At 44.3% G+C, this 18,984-nt stretch overlaps 6 protein-coding genes across 8 annotated transcripts; 3 read left to right on the top strand and 3 right to left on the bottom strand.

The window, feature by feature from the left end:
• Window positions 1–713: 713 nt before the first annotated feature.
• Window positions 714–11,989, bottom strand: LOC132789460 (E3 ubiquitin-protein ligase Smurf1). 3 transcript variants are annotated; one of them, XM_060797489.1, is made up of 8 exons: window positions 11,741–11,989; window positions 10,287–10,761; window positions 10,178–10,216; window positions 4,778–5,014; window positions 2,395–4,705; window positions 2,129–2,328; window positions 1,896–2,059; window positions 714–1,832 (listed from the first exon to the last, which is right to left on the bottom strand). In XM_060797489.1, the coding sequence occupies exons 2-8, from the start codon at window positions 10,339–10,341 to the stop codon at window positions 1,548–1,550; spliced, it is 3,291 nt and encodes a 1,096-aa protein (XP_060653472.1). In that variant the 5' UTR covers window positions 10,342–10,761; window positions 11,741–11,989; the 3' UTR covers window positions 714–1,547. The 3 variants fall into 3 exon arrangements, with proteins under 3 accessions (XP_060653472.1, XP_060653474.1, XP_060653473.1); XM_060797491.1 differs by having other exon boundaries at window positions 10,287–10,515; XM_060797490.1 differs by lacking the exon at window positions 11,741–11,989 and adding an exon at window positions 11,141–11,180.
• LOC132791697 (uncharacterized) lies at window positions 5,706–6,013 on the top strand. Its single transcript, XM_060800728.1, has one exon. The coding sequence runs from the start codon at window positions 5,745–5,747 to the stop codon at window positions 5,922–5,924; it is 180 nt and encodes a 59-aa protein (XP_060656711.1). The 5' UTR covers window positions 5,706–5,744; the 3' UTR covers window positions 5,925–6,013.
• On the bottom strand, window positions 6,498–8,801 carry LOC132791696 (NADH dehydrogenase [ubiquinone] flavoprotein 1, mitochondrial). Its single transcript, XM_060800727.1, has one exon. It carries the CDS (start codon window positions 8,755–8,757, stop codon window positions 6,574–6,576), a length of 2,184 nt encoding a protein of 727 aa, XP_060656710.1. The 5' UTR covers window positions 8,758–8,801; the 3' UTR covers window positions 6,498–6,573.
• A 493-nt stretch (window positions 11,990–12,482) lies between the features above and the next one.
• On the bottom strand, window positions 12,483–14,107 carry LOC132791514 (methylosome subunit pICln). The gene is made up of 2 exons (XM_060800474.1): window positions 13,909–14,107; window positions 12,483–13,823 (listed from the first exon to the last, which is right to left on the bottom strand). Exons 1-2 carry the CDS (start codon window positions 14,025–14,027, stop codon window positions 13,232–13,234), a joined length of 711 nt encoding a protein of 236 aa, XP_060656457.1. The 5' UTR covers window positions 14,028–14,107; the 3' UTR covers window positions 12,483–13,231.
• Window positions 12,533–13,113, top strand: LOC132791517 (uncharacterized). Its single transcript, XM_060800475.1, has 2 exons — window positions 12,533–12,916; window positions 12,972–13,113. The coding sequence occupies exons 1-2, from the start codon at window positions 12,533–12,535 to the stop codon at window positions 13,047–13,049; spliced, it is 462 nt and encodes a 153-aa protein (XP_060656458.1). The 3' UTR covers window positions 13,050–13,113.
• Window positions 14,108–14,181: 74 nt separating the features above from the next.
• On the top strand, window positions 14,182–18,710 carry LOC132791512 (uncharacterized). The gene is made up of 7 exons (XM_060800472.1): window positions 14,182–14,843; window positions 14,912–15,162; window positions 15,227–16,030; window positions 16,094–16,257; window positions 16,541–17,557; window positions 17,648–17,976; window positions 18,045–18,710. Exons 1-7 carry the CDS (start codon window positions 14,707–14,709, stop codon window positions 18,424–18,426), a joined length of 3,084 nt encoding a protein of 1,027 aa, XP_060656455.1. The 5' UTR covers window positions 14,182–14,706; the 3' UTR covers window positions 18,427–18,710.
• Window positions 18,711–18,984: the final 274 nt, after the last annotated feature.

The raw sequence follows: 18,984 nt of genomic DNA, 5'->3' as shown, positions 1-18,984 counted from the left end.
TTAAAAAGTTATTAAGAATCGTTAAACCTCCGTGCTATTATTACACATTACACATTATTATTACCCACATTACTCTGGTCAACTTTAAATTCGATAAGTACCCATTAGGAATTAAAAACTTCTTGCATTTACATATTCTATACATATTTATTTATTAATCCTTTTTCAATTATTAAGCAGAATGTGTTTTCCGCTTAGTTTTCAATTTCATTTGGATTTCACACCCTAGAGCTCTCTAAAGCTAAAAAGTTAACGTTCGATTTGTGTTGTGTTCGTTCTTGCTTTCGTTTTCTCATTTCTTTATTTGTGGCTAGGTTTACTTAAATTTATAATGTTTCTCAATCTGGTAAAATCAATGGTATATAAATTTGAAATACACGTCCCAAGGGCTCGCTTAGATAACTACCAATTGTTAATATAATTTAATTCAAAGACAGTTAAAAATTTTCACTAATATCACTTTCTAGAAATTTGTCCAATTCGTATCAATTATCAATGTCAATATTATGATGTGAGTTCCTACTATGAATGTACTATGTGTATAGGTATATGTATGAATATGTTTAATTTGTTCCTCAATTGATTTGGCAAAAATGTAATGAATTTGAACCAGCTAATTAAAAGAAATAACAAGGAAATGATTAACGAATGCAATTTAAATAATTTTCATTTATTTAAAAATTTAAAAAATAACTAATTATAATAATTGAGTAATTTTTCAAGCATTTGTTTGTTTTCTTTTGTTTTATGTTTCTCTATGTATGTATATGTATATGCATGTGTGAGTGTTTGTGTGAGTGTATATGTGTTTGTGTGTGTGGGTTTAAGGACAATTTTAACAATAATTAAAAACTTATCAGTGAGTTTGATTTTTTTTTATAAATGTACAAAATATAATTAATAAACATAAAAATGCAATAAAAACTAAACAAAAGCACGCAATTGCCGGTTCAATGTCTACAATTGAAAAATTTGTTATTATTGGTTGTTTTTGTTTGCTCTTCCTTAGTACGCCTAATTATCAACTATGATATATGTGTATATATAGATTTATATATATATATGTGTGTAAATTTATAATGTGTATATGTATACGGGTTTTAAAATTTAAAACTACAATTTATAACACGACGTAAACAAACAAAGGCCAAGGGTAGACAGCAAAATACAAGTAGATATTCGTATTTAGATTCACGAGTACGCTAACGTTGGGTCTATATGCACTTGGTAACTATGTATAAGAACTGTTGTTGCTTTCGAGCAACACATAAATATTTACGTAATAAGTCTGTGTTTTTTTTGTGTGTGGGTGTAAATCAACTTTGCTTTTGTTTTTTTTTTTAACTGCAAAAGGCGCAGCAAAAGAATAAAAAAGAACAGCATTGCCGAGCGCATAATTCAACAGACAAATTCCAATGCAATAATGGTTCACAGGCCCAGGCCAATATAATTTTGATTTCAAATCGCTTTCGTCTTCTATATGTATGATATAATGCAGATGTGCAAATGTGTGTGATTGTGTGTTTGGGGTTGTGCGCGTTTTGTAACTATTCCACAGCAAAGCCACAGGTCTCCTCCACGGCCTGTGTCAGCTTGTCACACAGCAGCTGATAGTTTTCGTAGGGCGGCAAGTCGATGCGATTAAAGCAGGTGTGAGCCTTGGGCAAATTTTGTGTCGGCACATCCGCGGTAAGGTGAATGGTGAAGAGGCGTGGCCCCACCGCACCCGTCGATCCCTGCAGCGCACGAAATCCTTGCAGCGGCACACGCGACGATCCAGTGACAAACTGCAACAGACGCGCACGCATCTCCGAGCTGTATGACTCAACCACCTGGAAAAGTATAAATGTGATTAGTATGGTGAGAACCATTTGTAAGCTGTTGACGCTACTCACCTGCCAGAACCACAGAACTTGCGTCGTTTCGTTGGTGCAGTGCTTCAGTCTCGTATTGTTGCGCCAATCGTTGACATCGATGCTAGAGATGCCACCAATGACCAATTCCAGTTCGCGCTCATCAAATGGCCGCAGCAAATGGCTGGGTATTAGCTCACAAAAGCCTGTCAAGCATAAAAGGTAATAGGAAATAAACACCAGTTCCACAATTGACCGATTAATTTGCCACTCACCTTTTTGCAGTGCCAGGAACTGCTGCTCAATGCCTCGCATGAAACGATAGTTGACATAGAGCTTCACATACTCGCGCTTGTTCTCCTCGGTGACGGCAATTGCGGCGCCGCCAGGCTTTAGTTCATGCACCACCAGAGCGCCAAAGCTATTGTTCTCCACGCTGAACGTCGACTCAATGATCCCGCTGATGTTGCTCTCGCTGCAAAATGCAATAACATTATTAGTATAGTTATTACGATCATATGACGATCAATCGTAAACTTACAGCATCCAAGTGAGGCTGCGATGTAGCTCGGGATCCACGCCCTCAATGTCGCCCAGTGTGATGGGTTTGTTCAGCAGTTGTTTGTAAAAGGGCGTGGTGAAGCCACCATCAAGGCAATGGCCATGGAACACAGCAATGCCCAGCGTTCGTCCCACAAAATGGAAATAGGACAAATGATCAGGATTCACACCAGAGTCCGGATTGATTTGTAGCGTATAGTGATCGTCGCGACTGTATTGAAACAATCCATACTGTGGATTGAGCATCTCGCGGGAGAGAAGATGCAGCCACTCGCGTGCCACACCACCGTAGTCCAGTCCCTCCTCGCCCTTGAACTTGACCATGAGCCGCTTGCGCATGTCCTTGGCGCGCATCTTCATAATCAGTCTGTAGCTCTCCTCGAATATCTCGCTGCGCGACACCTCTAGCCGACAGTGGCCCGACTGCGGCTGCATCGTCTGCAGCTCCGAGCGCAGCGCTCGCATCTTGCCCACCAAATCGCGGCGGTACTTCGGCAACAGATCGGCGCCCTCAAGCAGTCCCTGCGGCAAATCGGGCACCACAATGTGCTGCGTCGCACTGCGATGTGGTGTCGTTGTCGTCGACGACGACGTTGAATTCGCCGCATTGTTCGCTGGTGACGGCGCCGCTGCTGTTGCTGCCGCCGGCGGAGCAGCTGGCGCTGCTGCTGTGGCAACTGCTGTTGATGCAGCCGCTGTATTTGGTGTCGCTGGTGGCACGCTGCCGCCACGGCGTATCATTTGCAGTATGCTGCCGCTGAGACGCGGATCCGTAAACTGTGTGGTGCGATTATTGTGATCCACAAAGTAGACGCGACCCGATGCTGTCTTGCGTTGCTCCCAGCCGCTGGGCAGCGGTCCAATCGCGTCAAGCGTCAGATGCTGCGTGTCAAAATCGCGCGGTATGCGCGGATCGTGCCACGTGGACACGCCCGTGGGTATGTGATAGAAATACACCTGACCCTGTTGCGTAGTGCGCATCTCATAGCCCGGCGGCAGATCCAGGAATGGACGTGCCGCTTGATTTGCTGCCGCTATCGCCGACACATAACGCAATCCACCGCCACCAGCCGCTGTTCCAGCCGAGGCATTGCGCGTGCCACGCGATGAACGACGTCGCGATGCGACCTCCTCCACCGCTTGACGCGACGTGCGACGCTGCGAACGCTGTGTGGGCGCTGCTGCTGCTGCGGGCGGTGCTCGCTCGGATCTGTTTGTGGGCTGACTGTTTGCATTGGGACTGTGCACGTTGCCGTTGCCATTGCTATGCGCCGTCACCGTCGCCGCCGTCGGTGTCACTGGCGTCGTTGGCGCTGTCAATGTGGCTGCTGTGGGACTTTGTCGTGGCGGCGTCGTTGCTGGTGTTGTGCTGCCATCCCCGTCGGCAGTTGGCCAGCCATTGTTGGCCTGTTGCGGTTGCGCCGCTTGGCCACTTTGCGCATTGCCATTCACATAGTTCTGTTGTCCCGTTGGCGATGTGGGCGTCGCCTCGCCATGTCCATGTCCATGCCCATGACCGTGCCCATTCATTGCCGTGGAGGATGTTTGATGCTTTGGCGTTTTCAGATGATTGTCATTGTTGCTGTTGCTATTGGTGTTGCTGATGTGCAGGCGACCAGTCGCCGTCGTTGTTCCTCCCGTTCCTGTTCCCGCACCCGTTGTGTTTGTCGTTGTATTGTTACTGCTGCTCCCGCTACTGCTGCTGTTGTTGGGCGTGGCGGGTTCCAGTGCCGCATTGCCAGCACGACTCGAGTTCAGTTTCTTGCCCGGCGTCGTCGCTGTTGTTGACGCTGTCGTTGTGCCCGACGTCGGACTGGTGTTCTCCTTGCCCCCGGCAACGCCAACGCTCGAGAGTATTTCGGTTGAGTGGCGTCGCTCGTCCGTCGTCTCGCGCGTTGCCTGACGATTGCTATGGCCGTTGAGCAGATTCGTGCAGGTGGTGGATCGCGTGGGACCCGCCGGTGGCTGGTTGCCATTGTTTTGTCGCTGCTGCGGCGACTTGGTCCCCGCTGGCGTTGCCGCGGCTCTGGGTCGATCCCATTGCGTCGATTTGGTAGCATGATTCACATAGTAGATGCGCCCGTTGTCCGTGCGTCGCTCTTCCCAACCATCAGGCAGCAGATCCTCGGTCGAGTCCTCCTCCGATGGGCCGCGCACATCTCCACTGGGTCCAACAATGGCCAGTGGATTGCCGCTACACGGTCCATCCTTGGGCAGGAGCGAGATGATAATCTGGCCGCGCACCAACTCATCGTCGTCCGGCGAGAGTTTGCCTAAATCCAGTCGTTGAACTAACAATTAAATGAATTGCAATTAGTTGGTTTTTAGTTTGATTTGATTTGATTTGATTTGATGCTACTTACAGCCTGCTCCCTTGAGGCTTTGTATGGTCAAGGCGGGAATGCGCACACAGCCCAGAAATCCGCTGCCTTTGTGTATCTTGCGCTGGTTCCACACTGTAATGGTTATGCAATCGCCACGTCCCAAAAATAGATCGTAGTGCGCGTTCCATTTCGGATCCAGAGAGGATTTGCTAATCTCCGTCGAGTAGACTTGACCGGTGCCATCCACCTGGACCTTGGCAAACGGATCGGGCAACCCTGCAAAGTTGGAATGAAAGCATATAAATTAATAGATTGCAATTGCGTGGCCCTAATTGGAGTAGCAAGCAAATTAAACCTATAGTTGCGTATTTCAAATTAAGATTAGCTCGACTACGAAATACTCTGAATGTAGAATAATTGCAATGTTCAATTTGCAATTGCAAACCAGTTTGAAGACACTTGATATATACCCTAAACTTTCAAACAGACAGGGTATTAATTGCTCTAATACAACCCGATAATAGCAATATAAGTATCTGAATATTTTCAGTTAGTTATGCTAGTCGACTCCCCTCTTCAACAATAAGCTAAAGTTGTTAACCATGCATTGGTTTCTGCTGCTTTGGGTACTATTCCTGGTACAATTTATTAACTGTTATAAGCCGCATCCGCGACCCGGCTTCCCCAACCGCTTGGCCATCGATCCACGAAACTTCCCAGAGGCGAAACCGGAAATCACAGCAACAACAGCAACATCAGTCACAATAAGCAGCAGCTCGACAATCACAGCAAGCAGCTTCGACGAGGTCATCATAACAACCATCGCCTAATCATTAGGGGCAGCTAAAGTTCCCCCCACCGATTAATCCCATTTGTTTCCCAACCTGATTACTGTGAGTCCCCCGCATAACAAAGAAACAGCCAGCTTGTGATAGGTTAATCAGCGTACCAAACTATAAATAAAGCAACCTGCAGCAACAATCTGACATCGCAATCCACTTGAGACATGGCTGTCATACGCTTCAGTAGCTTCTTCACCTGGCTGGCACTCGCACTGCTCGCGTTGAGCGTCACCTCTACGTTCGCCACGCCCTTTGACGAGCGACGATTCAATCGACGCCCACAACCGAATGGAGCGCCTCTTCGTATACCGGGCACGCCACCATTCAATCCCAACGGCAAATAAAATTGGCAAACTACTTCTGCTAAGTTTTGTGAATCTCTTGTGACCAGAGGGCAATAAGTTTCAATTAAATCAAAGCACTCGAATAATAATTGTTTTACTCAGCGAATGACTGCGAATGGAGGCCAAGTGCCACTCCAAGTGGGTCAAGTCGTCGACGTACTTCTGTCGATGATGCCAGAGCTCGTTACATCTCGGCTGTCCCCCAGCTGGACGTCAATAACTTGCCTCGGTCTAACCTGCGTCATATGCTGCACGCTGTGCCTGCTACAACGCTGCCTCACTACCTGTTCCTGCTACCTGCAGTCCTCCATCTCTCTCTCTCTCTCTCTTTACCTCTCTCGCTGTGTAATTTGAGCTGCAGCTGTTGATTGATTTTCTGCACCAAAGCACACAACAGACAGAAAACAGCGAACAGCGAAAAGTAAAAGGAAGTGCAGACAATAGCAGACTGCTGCATACTCTAACTCAGCAGCTGAGCAGCTGTCACACTTGGCTTCGTTTGCCACAAAACTGTCTGCCACATTTCCTCACGGCAACTGTTGCCACTGTCGCCGTTCAACCCCATTTGTCGGCACTTTCACTCGGAAGTCGCTGTTGCATGAAGCTTTTTGCCCCACTGTCTTTATTGTTTATACTCCACACTCCGCACTTAAACATTTATGGGGGCCTTTGCGACAGCTTCGGCTTCGGCTTTGTCGCATGCCTCACGCTCCTTAATGCGCTGTTCGATGACCGGACGAAAGTGTCGAATGAGTCCCTGTGGCGGCCAAGCGGCGCCATCGCCCAGCGCACAAATAGTGTGTCCCTCGATCTGCTTAGTCAGCTCCCAGAGCATATCAATCTCGCCGACTTGAGCACGACCAGTGACAAAGCGCTGCATAATGAGATTCACCCAGTGGAGGCCCTCTCGACATGGAGTGCACTGACCACAGCTTTCATGCTTGTAAAAGGCAGCCAAGCGGGCAATCGCCTTGATGATGTCCGTGCTCTTGTTCATCACAATCATGGCACCGGTGCCGAGAGAGGATTTCACTGCCATCAGGCCGTCGTAGTCGTGTATGGATGTCTCTGCATCCTTTTGTGTAATGCAAGGCGTTGAGGAGCCGCCTGGTATGATGGCCAACAGGTTCTCCCAGCCCCCAATGACGCCGCCAGCGTGTCGCTCAATTAGTTCACGTGTCGTCATCGACATCTCCTCCTCAAAGGTGCAAGGCGTGTTCACATGTCCCGAGATGTTGAAGAGCTTGGTGCCCGAGTTGCGAGTGCGTCCAAAGCTAGCAAACCATTTGCCACCGCGACGACAAATCGCCGGTGCCACAGCCACAGTCTCCACATTGGTGACCGTCGAGGGGCAGCCAAAGACGCCAATGTCTGCGGGAAATGGCGGCTTGTTTCTTGGTTTGCCCGCCTTACCCTCCACCGATTCGATGAGCGAGGTTTCCTCACCACAAACATAAGCGCCAGCGCCACGTTGCACATAGAGATCAAACTCGTAGCCAGAGCCGCAGGCATTCTTGCCCAGGTATCCCGCCTTGTAAGCCTCCACGATGGCATATTGCAGATTGCAGGCCTCGTTGAAGAACTCTCCGCGTATGTAGATGAAACCCGTGTTGGCGCCCATCGCACAGCCGGCAATCAGGCAACCTTCAATCAACTTGTGCGGATCGTGACGCAGTATCTCGCGATCCTTGCATGTGCCTGGTTCACCTTCATCCGCATTGACGAGCAGAAACTTAGGTCTGCCATCAGGTGGTTTGTTCATAAATGACCATTTGAGCCCACTTGGGAAACCGGCTCCTCCCCGACCACGCAGTCCGGACGTCTTCACCTCGTTGATGATCCACGCTGAACCCTTCTCCACAATTTCGCGGGTCTTGTACCAATCGCCGCGCTTCATTGCCTCCTTGAGACGCCAATCGTGACGTCCATAGAGATTTGTGAAGATGCGATCCGCATCCGCAAGTGGACCAAACTTGGTCTTTGTTTGTGGTGGCGGAGTGCCAGGAGGCAATTCCATTGGCGGAGGCTTGGTTGCACCGCCCGTCGACTTAGCGGCTGTGGAAAATGACTTGGCCCCAGAAGAACCTGAAGAAACTTTGGGTTTACTGCCCAATGCAGCTAACTTCTCGTTAGACTTTTTAGCGGGTTTTTTTCTGGTCAGGGAATGCGGATCAAGGACTTTTATCTCAGCAGCTTTACGTTTGGCCGCCTCGAGCACAGTTTCCAACTCACTGTCTTTGGTCTCCGCTAATCGCTCGTTGACAGGGAACTTTAATGGATCGCGTTGTGTTTTAAGCGGAAACTTTGTGTACTCCTTGTGCTTGACCTCTTCTTCCACACTAAAAGGATCCAAGATAATGTATTCGCCTTGCTTCTCCTTGATGCGCGCCAGCATTTTTTCTTTGCGCTTCCTAGACACCTCGGGCACTGACATCCTCACCTCACTTATTGAGGTAATCTTAGCGCAATTCTTGTTCATCTTAGATTCAGTTTCTTCTTTTGGGAGCTTTATTTCACTGTCATCTTCAGACTTTCCAGCTTCGTTACTGCACATGCTTTTTGCCAGTGGCAAGTATGTCCAATGTTTATACTTTCGTGTTGTCGACGCACTCGTGTATTCCCTCATTGCCAAGGACAGCGTCATTGCTCGCAATTCGCTAACATTTCTTCGCATATCCAACAATTTCAGCTCCCTTTTTCCAACTTCAAGTGTTGTCTGCTCGGCTATTCTATTTCCTGCTCTTCCCAGTGCACATTGCAGATAGGGAAAGGTCAGGCAAAAGGGTTTTCTGCAATTTATCGAAAGTTGTTGACGCAGCAGCAAAGTATTCATTGTGTGGCCTTATTCAATATAACAGTTGACAATATAAATAGTTTCGAATAGTTTCAAACTGTCCAAGCTAACTGAGATGATTGACATAATTGGCATGATATCCTCACACAATTTTTCTGCGTTGTTTGCCTTTAAAGGAAACGCCCGGAAACTTAGTCATAGCAATTACTTGTCTGCGAAATCCCGCGCCCATCATATCTATTAATATCAGCGGCCACAAATTGAGCCAAACGTCTATCAATATCGCGTAAGACCAAAAACAAAAAAAAAATAAAATTAAATAAAAAATCATACATTTCGCACTCAGGTTGGTTACTGTGGTTTTTCCCAAACGATTTTTCATAGTTTCTCCGTTCGACTCACTCTATATATATATATATTCCATACACTCACAGAACAAATCTAATCAGCCCACCAAGCGAACGATAAACAACATTGAACGTACAACTACACAACTACAAACTCAACTCATTTTTTTTTTGCCTTCAGCTTATTTGCATGGGCATAAAAAATCAAAACATTCACCGAGTATGACAAATGTAAGCCAAGTGCGTCGCCCCAAGATGGGGCCAGGCGTTCGAGTGTATTTGAGTGCATAGTGGATGGATCGATTGGTCGATCTACGATCCACTCTACACGCTACTTGGCATGCCGTTGTTAATTGAACATTAGCATTAATACGCCATTTCATTGGGCATAGAAATCGGCAACTCCTTGTTTGGGAGCACCTGTCGCATATTTCGGAATGAAACCTATATCTATGTATAACTAAGCGCACAGATACATTTGTATCTATAGACATGCATATATCTATCACAGATACAGATACATAGTATATAATTAAAGACGGCATTAGGCAATACACTGATGATGACGATGGCTGGTGTTGTTTGCTTGGTTGGACTGTTGCTGGCTGGCCGCGTGATTTAAGTGCAACGATGTGTAAAAAATGAATGAGAAAAAATAGAAAATAATAACGCACAGATGGAAATGTGCGTCTGTCTGTGTGTGTGTGCGAGTTGTGCGAACGAGATGCAGATACAACGAAAGCAAATTAGTAATAATCATTTTTGTTATGTGTAAACAAAAAATTATAACAACAACCACTCGACTAGACGACTCGACAAACGGCAAGCAGGTTGGCAACCGTAATAATGTGTGCAATGAGTGAATTGAGGGGGGGAATTTGTTTAAAAATGAAAGTAGACAAAAGGAAATGCTAAATTTAGCTAGAGCTACAAAAGCACATTGCACCTAGCACTCAAAACCCGCCCGTTAAACAAAACTGGCCAAAAGCAATTCCAAGCAAATGGTTTCTGTTCCTCTCCAAATTGTTTATGCAAAATTAATTTAAGAGAAGAATTCAACTACAAGAAAACATACATATTAATTATGCAAACAACAATAAATAAATACTTACGAAACAAATCCTTGCGCGCCAAGTTTCTTGCACACAATACTGCAAAAGAAATAAATTACATTATTAGCTATAAATATTCAATTGAAATACAAAAAGTCAATCAACTTACGCGTTATTCGAACTTTGTGTGTACCATTGCGACGTGGATAATCCAATTTATTCATAGTTTCAGACTTTTAATAGTTGATGATATTAATTTTATATAGATATTTGATGTATATAAAAATATATAGTCGAACTATTTATGTTATTTAGTGATAAAGCAATTGGTCAGTCCGACAATTGTGTTGTTCATTTTTTGGGCGTTTAATTGTTGTAGCTGTTGTTTTTGTTGCTGACTGGCAGCATAAATGAATTATATCAGTTGCGAAGGAGGAGACAGCAGAAAAAGAACGAATTATATATCTCAGTTTGGGATTGTTACTACGACCACAGGTGCCGTAGCCTTGAGTTATGTTTTTACTATTGTTGTTGTTGCGGCTGCAGCAGTCGTGTGTCATTGTTTGTAGAGAGTTATATTTATAATTCATGGATTGTTTAAGTGTTGGTCTCGTTACGTTGGCTCTGGCTGCAAATGCACCACACTGCAATAGAAATACGACAAAACTGATTATTTACGAGTTTTATAATTGAATTTATATACGAATTGCTATATTAACACAAACACACACACAAACATTATGATAACTAAAACGGTTGTTCGCTCGTTTCGTTCGTTAAGATAAGCACATGTATCTGCAACTGTATGTGTCAGTGTGTAGGTGGTTCTCTTCTGAGCTCTAAAAATGAATGGAGTGCGTGAGTATTAGGGCTGTCTCTGCTGCTGCCTTCGCTTATAAGTGTGTGTGTGTGTCTGCGTGTAGAAATGTGCAGGGCGTGCAAACTGCCGGCGAACTATTCGAAACACGAACAGAAAGAGAAGGAGAAAAATAAAGCTGCTTTGGCAGGTAGCTAGCAACTCACCCGAAATTGTTTTGCTTCTGTTGTTGTTGCTTTGCTGTTGTTTCACACGCACATGTCACACAGGCACACATAAACACACACACACACTCTCGAATATGCATAGAGCACAGCAACAACAACGAATTCGGCGACGACGCACGTTGCAGGCACCACAGACAATTGACCGAGTACTAACTTTTATGATTTCATAAATTGTATTAAATTATGTTCGCATATACATATGTACAACAAACTATATGTATTTCAGCTGTGTTGCTTAATTAACTTTAATTTGTTTCCTGTCGTTGTATGGGTGCATACTATTTTGATTGTGTCGCGCTTATGATGAGATGCCCGTGTCTGTGTGTGCGTATCTGTGTCTATGCCACAGAATTTGCAATAAAATAAAGGCAGGGCCAACAGCGCCACACACACTTGTTAGTTATTATAAATCTTGCACGCATCAAACACTTTGTATGCGTGGTTTACACAAATATAGAATTATGAACTGTGCACTCCACGATATATTATGCTTACGCTACGTATTTGACAGCATCAACATTTGCAACAAAAATAATCTTTCGCTTCTTTTTTTACTCACTGCTCTCGTTTTATACTTACGGAGAGACGACGAGAGAGCAAATGAAACTATGAACAACGACAACGGCGACGACTGAATACGGATAAAAGAACGTTAGCAGCGAACCTTTCGATTTTACAACAGTTGTTTCGATTTCAGATAGTTAAGCTACATTATTTATCGTAATTGTTGTTTCTTTGTCCACGCTTTTATGTTGTTTTTAACTAACTAATGCTAATATCGCGCAGAAATCAGTTCTTGTCCGACGAGAAACGCCATTTTTATTGTTGGTTCCCGAGAAGGGTGACCGCAGGTTGAAATTCAAAATGTACTACTCCATATTGTGTTAAAATACTAAAATAATACCACCAGTTATCTTTTTGCCTCCTGCTATATAAAAGAGCCGTTACCTGTTTTTTATAATTAGAAAGCATATTTTATTAATTACCAATAACAATATATTGAACCAGTTTTACTTAAATAATAAAAGTTGACAATTTATTGGGCTCATTAAATTGTTGATGTTCTATTAAAGAATTTCAGAAGAAAAATATATAATTCTAATCCAAAATCAAAGATTTTAAATATATATTTAATTTTTAATTATTCTTCTTGAAGGGTTTCTTTAAAGGGTTAGGTCATTTTTTAGTTCCCTAAATACATATTGAAAGTTAATTTTTATTATAAATATACCTTTTTAAGTGTAACCGTCTTTTAATTATAAAAGCTGGTAACACTTGCAAATCAACTTGCGGTCACACTACACTAAACATTTTGGCGGTGTTTATGTAGAATATTTGTTTTCATTGGAGATTGTTTTGTGGGTAAACAAAATGTCAATTACTTTGGATTTCGATATTCAGCAATTGGACAACAAGAGACCAATGCAGCTGCACTATTTACCAGCCAAAATCGTTGGTGACGGCGAGTGCACAGATGTCGATAAACACTTTAACAATTATACGCGTGATACGCCAGAATTCGGCAAAGGCATTTTATCAAATGCTCTTAGAGGATATCCACTACTTGGAAAGCGGGAGTCAGTGCCCAAGGGATACAAAGGCCTCGTACTGCAGGAGACGGATGAAAACCAAGCAGATCGACAACTGAGACTGACAGGCACATTCCAAGACTTCACGTATTGGAATTATGATAAAGTACCCTCGAAGGGAGATGGCTATCAGCAGGCATTGGTCATGTTAGAAGTGGCCGAAGCGGTAAGATTATAATGCATTCAATTTTACTACTTGTACACTTATGTTTTACATACAGTTAGCAGCGCCCATAAGCGAAGATGCGCTGGAAAACGAGATGAAGCTGCAGCAGCAGGCCAAAAAAGAAAACGCTTAAATGTTGTTGAGCGCTTACAGCGTTAAGTATAAAGTATTCCAAAAAGCTATTCAAATATGTTCACAATACACTTTAGACTTACAATTTGTATAAAAGATTCAAATATAAATACGTATGTATGTATATGGATGCAATGGTTATTTGGAGTAGTTAGTTTCTCGTGTGGGGTGGATGGAGTAACCTTATTCGTCCGCGTCCTCAAAGCGCTCATCATCATCGTCAAGGCTAAGATTCTGCATGCCGCCAACTTCGCCACCATTGCGACCCAGCGTAAGGACATCCTCCACCATGTCCTGATCATCAAAGGCCATGCCAACGCCACCAGCATCCTCCATGGGATCGCTATCCTCCGAGTTGCTGTCCGCTGAGTCAGGATGTAATGCCTGACAAGTGGTCATAGCATTGTACATGGTGTCCACAGTGTGTATATCATCGGGCAGCAGCCAGCACTCGGTAACATCGTCTAGTTGCTGATCGACTGCATCCTCAAAGTTATCATCGTCGTCGTCATCGTCTAGGTCATCACTACCGTTGCCCTCATCTACATCGTTGTTAACAACTGCTGCAGCAGCATTTCGCTGTTGCTCATCGTTAGCACCATTCTGGCCATTGATTTCGAGACTACGTCCCATGTAGACTCCTTCCCATTCCACTTTGCGATCCAGCATAAAGTAAATACATTTCCTGGGATTCGAAGAAATGCCATGTAAGCTGACTTGCTTCCACTCAATCGAAATGCCCTCTTGGAGATCCACCGGTTGCCAAGAAAGCGTGCTGTTCAAAAAAAGCCCAAAGCAAAAATAAAATTGGAAATCATGTTTTAAGCATAGACTGCGTCTTTTCTTCTTTTTGCACTCACTTTTGCGAAATATATATAGTGCCTTGGCCAACGACTTTATCGCCAAGTTTTAGTTTAATATTGTTAGCCGTGTACAAGAGACCATGCTCAGGAGGGCTAATAGGCATTATTAATACCATTTTAATAGAAAACTGTGCGAAAACACACCACAATAAACAGTTTTGCAGACCGTCTGGCAGCGGTAAATTCAACTGGTGTTGGGTAACGTTAGCTGTAATGTCAGTGCTGTGAACGAAAAATTAAAAATAAAAATCATCAATTCACACAATGTTTGTTTAAATTTGTATACGTATTTATTATAAGTCCTAATATATTATATTAAATTTAAAAAGTAATTTGCGGTATATAATTCGATAATTATTGCACTTTTCTTAGTTTCTTCGTTTCCTAACACTTTTTGCGTATTATTTTGGCAACGAGTGGCAACTCTGCAATTCAATTCACAGCGGTTGGTGAAGAGCGTCGGCAATTTTCCGACAATTAATTTTCAGAGCAAAGCAGCGAAAATGAGACGTGCGGTTAATGTCGAATAGTGCAGAATATAGTTAATTAGTTTTAGTGACTAAGTGCGAAATAACAATCGGAGTGCATGGCTTAATGTTAGGAGCATCCCATTTACTAGCTATTGTTATCCTGCGCGTTATTTCCGTTTCGTTTTCGGGTTTCGTTCGTTGTTTTTGTTGTTTTCGCTGCAGCAGCTGCTAACGACAAACACACATACACATATACAAATCGCATACATAGTCAGCGCTATATTTTCGTTTTGGACCGACGTCACATCATCATACAAATCCAACAATGGACATGGAATACGTGAATATCAATGAATTTAACGACCTCGAGCTGGCGACGCGCATGCGCACCTGCAACTATGAGAAATATAAATCTCTCGTACGCATGCATCTCTCGTTTGAGCTTGAATTGAACACCGATGAGTAAGCTGAATGAAAATCATTGCAGTCGTGTGTATGTGTGACTATATGTATTACCGCACCAATTGTAGATTCGATTTAGCCTGCCACGAGATTGTGTACGAGGACAAAGGCAAGCTCAAGAAATGGAATCGCCTGTCGAAGAAGCATCGTTTGGGCCACGGTGGCAACACAGCTAGCGTTGCAACAGTGACGGGCTGTGCCACAGGTGCTGGTAGCAAATCTGTGGGCAACAGTCCCACGGAATGCTTGCAGCAACAGATCGATGCGGGCTTTCTAATGCATCTCCTGGAGCTCAAAGAGTTTCTGATGCTCGAGAAGAGTGAGTAAAGTGCATTTAACTTTGCATTGAGGGCTAACAACATCCCAATCTCTTACTCTCTTAGATCTTACTCAGGAGGGCATATTTCGTAAAACAGGTGCCGTATCCAGGCAAAACGAACTGCGTTTGCACATACAACAGGACAAGCCACTGGAACTGGAACAATCGGAATTCTCAGCCCACGATTGTGCCACAGTTTTCAAGAGTTTTCTCGCCGAATTACCCGAACCATTGCTCACAGATGCCCACTATCCAGCGCATCTACAGATAGCACCACTGTGCCAAGCTCTTATCGAAGAAAGAACACAGTCTACTTTGGAGCGTCAGCAACACCTGCTAAACTCGGTGCAATTGCTCTTGTTATTGCTGCCTGAGGAGCATCGTGAGTTGCTCAAACACATTATTGAAATGCTGCATGCCGTCTCATTGCACGAGCAGAGCAATAAGATGACAGCAACCAATTTGGCCACGATATTTACACCACATCTTATCTGTCCACGCAACCTGCCGCCTGAGGTATTGCACTATACGGCGAAGCGGATGTCAAGCATCATCGCTTACATGATATCCCGCAACCTCGACATCTTTGCTGTGCCTGCGAAACTGGCAACTGATATTCGGGCGTACTTTCTTGAACGCAAACGCAAGAAAACAATGTCGCCGGAGCAAACGCTTGACGAATCCATCTCGGACATCTCGACGGTCAACACGGTGTACACTTTTGTAGATCGTGCAGCCACCGCTGCGGCCACTAATACTAACACTACGGATACGGAGCTGGCCCAGCTATATGCTCACATTCAAAGTCTGCCCGAGTCATCGAAGAAACGGCGACTAATCAAGCAATTCAACAAGCAGAATGGGCAGGGTATAAGAACAATAAGTTTTATGTATTACTTGAGTTTTTAATGTAACATCTCATCATGCTCAGGTACTCCACTACAGTTGGTTGTAATGAATCGACTAAAGAACAATGAGGCAACTCGCAGCGCCAAATCATTGGGCGATTCTATCAAGAAGCACATCTTTCACAAGAGCCTTATGTCGCGTACCCCAAAACGTGCGCCTGCTTTGCAAGCTATGAGCGGATCAGAGGTGGGTGTTGGTTGGGTTATTTTGCAGTTTATATATATAAACATCGACTCCAATTCACAAAATTATCAAATGTAACGAGTCGTTAATTTTAGAGAAGAGTTTGTGATTCTGTTTTCATTAATTGTATATTCTTGTTTGGATATGTCGCCAGCAAATAATTTTCATATGAAAAATACCAGCGATAATTTAATGAAAACAAGGATTGATCTATTTGCTATTTAATCGTAGCACTCTTTTGCTTTTTATGTTGTAATCTAACCGCATGTCTTTGTCCTTGACGCAGACGCCAAATTTATCGCATGCCAAGGCGCCCAAGTTGCGCGTGCTATTCCAAAGTCCCACGCCTGCGATGTCATTGCCTCCATCATCCATCAGCGTCACCGCATCTGGCACTAACCCTTTGCACACGCTTCAGAAATCCATTTCATCCACATCGCTGAAGATCGAATCATCGTCAGACAGTAGCAGTAGCTGTGGTGCGAATAGCAGCAGCAGCCACTCGGCGCCCGTCAGTCGCCAGCAATCACATGAGCTGGCGTCTGTGCCCGCCGCTGTGCCCGAATTGGACGAGATCGATACGCGGTGTGTGACCCCGTTAAAGTTTATCTCGGCGGCAGCACAGCAACTGATCAGTGTGGCAGCTGATAAGAAGAGTGTGGCATGGAATGATCGACGTCTGCACGAGATCGAGGAATACTCGAATCCCTGTACGCCCGTACAGCAATCATCACGCTACAAGTCGGAGCCTAATCTCTGTAGTCTGCGACCACAGGTGCATGGCGTTGAAGATGACGACGACGAGGACCCTGCGTTAACGCCCATTGTGGAGGTGTCAACGGCAACTAGCAGCGGTATGGGCAAATCGTTGACACGCAAACTGATGAAGGGCGTCAGCATGGGCAATTTGCGTTTTCCATTCAGCACACCGGAGACCACAAAGCGTTTGGTGCGCAGCGTTTCGGCAACGTTGAAGCGGCGTCCTAGCGATGACGCCAAGCAGTCGGCCTGCCATTTGCAGGCGGCAGACGCACCCCTGCTCGAGGATATGGATGATAGTGATTTGGAGGAAGCTCAAGACCATGCCATCGATGAGGATACTTTATCGGAAACAAATGCCAGCTCTAATGACCTGCCCGCTGGCATTGGCTTGCCAGGTAACATTGATTATCATCAGCAGCTGCTACAGAGCAGCGTTTATCGTAACCTCGATCTAATTACGAGTACTCCATCGCTCCGCATGGGTCGTCGCTCAATGTCGCCCATCACGAAATCTACCCAACGCATGCCCAAGGCGATGCAGGTAAGTACAGCACGATGAATTGCTTGGCATGTGCATGGATTGAATGCATTGTATCCTATAAACTGTACTAATATTTTTCTTTTTTTGCAGGAATCAATTATGACACCGCGTTCTCGAAAACCGGTGATGTTGCTCAATGCATTGGGCAATGGCGATAAGCAACCGAATCCTTGCTTTGTCAACCAAGCTGAGCAAACCGACCAGGACGAGCTGATGGACAGCAAGCAATTGGAGCCCCCTGCATTGCACTGCGAAGATGCTACCTCACTGGGCGGCTATGCGGATATACTCAGGCGACAGTATTTAAATGGCACATTGTTGTCATCCTGCCAGCGTTCAAGCAGCAGCAGCAATAGCAACAGTACAGAGGAGCCATCATTGGAGGGCAAATCACACAATGCGCTCACAAGCGACTTCAAGTGAGAACTTTTTATCATATTGTTTGGTTGATTATTTTAATCACAAAAGTGTATTCTGTAATCCTTAGGGACTATCTGCTCACTCGCAGCGTTCTGACAGCCAGTCCAGCAGATCTATCCTTTGCCAGTCGCTCCGATGATTTTGGTGGCACCAACACTACACAGGACATTGAGGATTACGATGAATCGGAGCTGAGTCCCAGTTTGCTTTACTGCTTGGATGGCAATGAACCGGCGGCGGTTGCTTCGCCCTTGGGTAGCTTCAACAGTAGTGGTCGCAAACGTTCCGCAGATACACCGCTTAAAACTGGTATTATACCTGATGGGGATGATGACCATAATAAGGAGAACATTTCGTTCCGAAATGATGAGGATGCCGATGAGCATTTGCTTACCAAAAAATTACTGATTACTTCTCGTGAGGAGTATCCAGGCGAAACGGCACTTTAGTATTAAGCAAGCAAACATTTAGCATTGCACCTTTTTAACGTTAAAACCGTTGTACGGTTTTAAAAAATTATCTCTTCTCAAACACATTGCTTCCGTGAAATTGTTTTCGAAAACAAACAAACAAGCCAACAGAAATGTTGGCACATTCTTTATTAGTTTTTAGGATACAACGTTTTCGCTTTGTAATTGGCCGCGTTTTCCACATACTGTTTAAGATTCTTACATTTTAAATGCATGCCCCATAAATATTCAAAACCAATATTGCTTTCAAAATTATATATTTTAATATACTTAATCATTAATAAAAGATATTTTATTACTTAAACAATCAAGTGTATGACTCAACTTAGGGTTCAATGGGGTTGATAAGGTAAATCCCATACTTCAAAACCTGGTAATGGCACTCAATTAATTCCCATTGACGTACTATCTGTTTAACTGTTACATTTTTGCTGATAATCCCATTGCAAGTAGTTTATTTTTCAAAACCCATGTGATGAACCAGCCTTCACATTCATAAAGTATAATCCCAACGTTCAATTTGAAATCGACTTATCG

Source organism: Drosophila nasuta, chromosome 3, assembly GCF_023558535.2.
Source record: "Drosophila nasuta strain 15112-1781.00 chromosome 3, ASM2355853v1, whole genome shotgun sequence".
In the NCBI taxonomy this organism is placed as follows: domain Eukaryota; kingdom Metazoa; phylum Arthropoda; class Insecta; order Diptera; family Drosophilidae; genus Drosophila; species Drosophila nasuta.
Note: the sequence above shows the minus strand (reverse complement) of the source record. Positions and strands in the feature narration are given on the sequence as shown.

Coding starts and splice junctions, on each gene's coding strand:
- LOC132791697 (XM_060800728.1), top strand. CDS start 5,745: ATGGCTGTCATACGCTTCAGTAGCTTCTTCACCTGGCTGGCACTCGCA.
- LOC132791696 (XM_060800727.1), bottom strand. CDS start 8,757: ATGAATACTTTGCTGCTGCGTCAACAACTTTCGATAAATTGCAGAAAA.
- LOC132789460 (XM_060797489.1), bottom strand. CDS start 10,341: ATGAATAAATTGGATTATCCACGTCGCAATGGTACACACAAAGTTCGA. Junction 10,217..10,286: donor ACACAAAGTTCGAATAACGC/GTAAGTTGATTG, acceptor TTTCTTTTGCAG/TATTGTGTGCAAGAAACTTG. Junction 2,329..2,394: donor CGCAGCCTCACTTGGATGCT/GTAAGTTTACGA, acceptor TGCATTTTGCAG/CGAGAGCAACATCAGCGGGA.
- LOC132791517 (XM_060800475.1), top strand. CDS start 12,533: ATGTCAATTACTTTGGATTTCGATATTCAGCAATTGGACAACAAGAGA. Junction 12,917..12,971: donor TGTTAGAAGTGGCCGAAGCG/GTAAGATTATAA, acceptor TTTTACATACAG/TTAGCAGCGCCCATAAGCGA.
- LOC132791514 (XM_060800474.1), bottom strand. CDS start 14,027: ATGGTATTAATAATGCCTATTAGCCCTCCTGAGCATGGTCTCTTGTAC. Junction 13,824..13,908: donor ACTATATATATTTCGCAAAA/GTGAGTGCAAAA, acceptor TTTTTTGAACAG/CACGCTTTCTTGGCAACCGG.
- LOC132791512 (XM_060800472.1), top strand. CDS start 14,707: ATGGACATGGAATACGTGAATATCAATGAATTTAACGACCTCGAGCTG. Junction 14,844..14,911: donor CTTGAATTGAACACCGATGA/GTAAGCTGAATG, acceptor CACCAATTGTAG/ATTCGATTTAGCCTGCCACG. Junction 17,977..18,044: donor GCGCTCACAAGCGACTTCAA/GTGAGAACTTTT, acceptor TGTAATCCTTAG/GGACTATCTGCTCACTCGCA.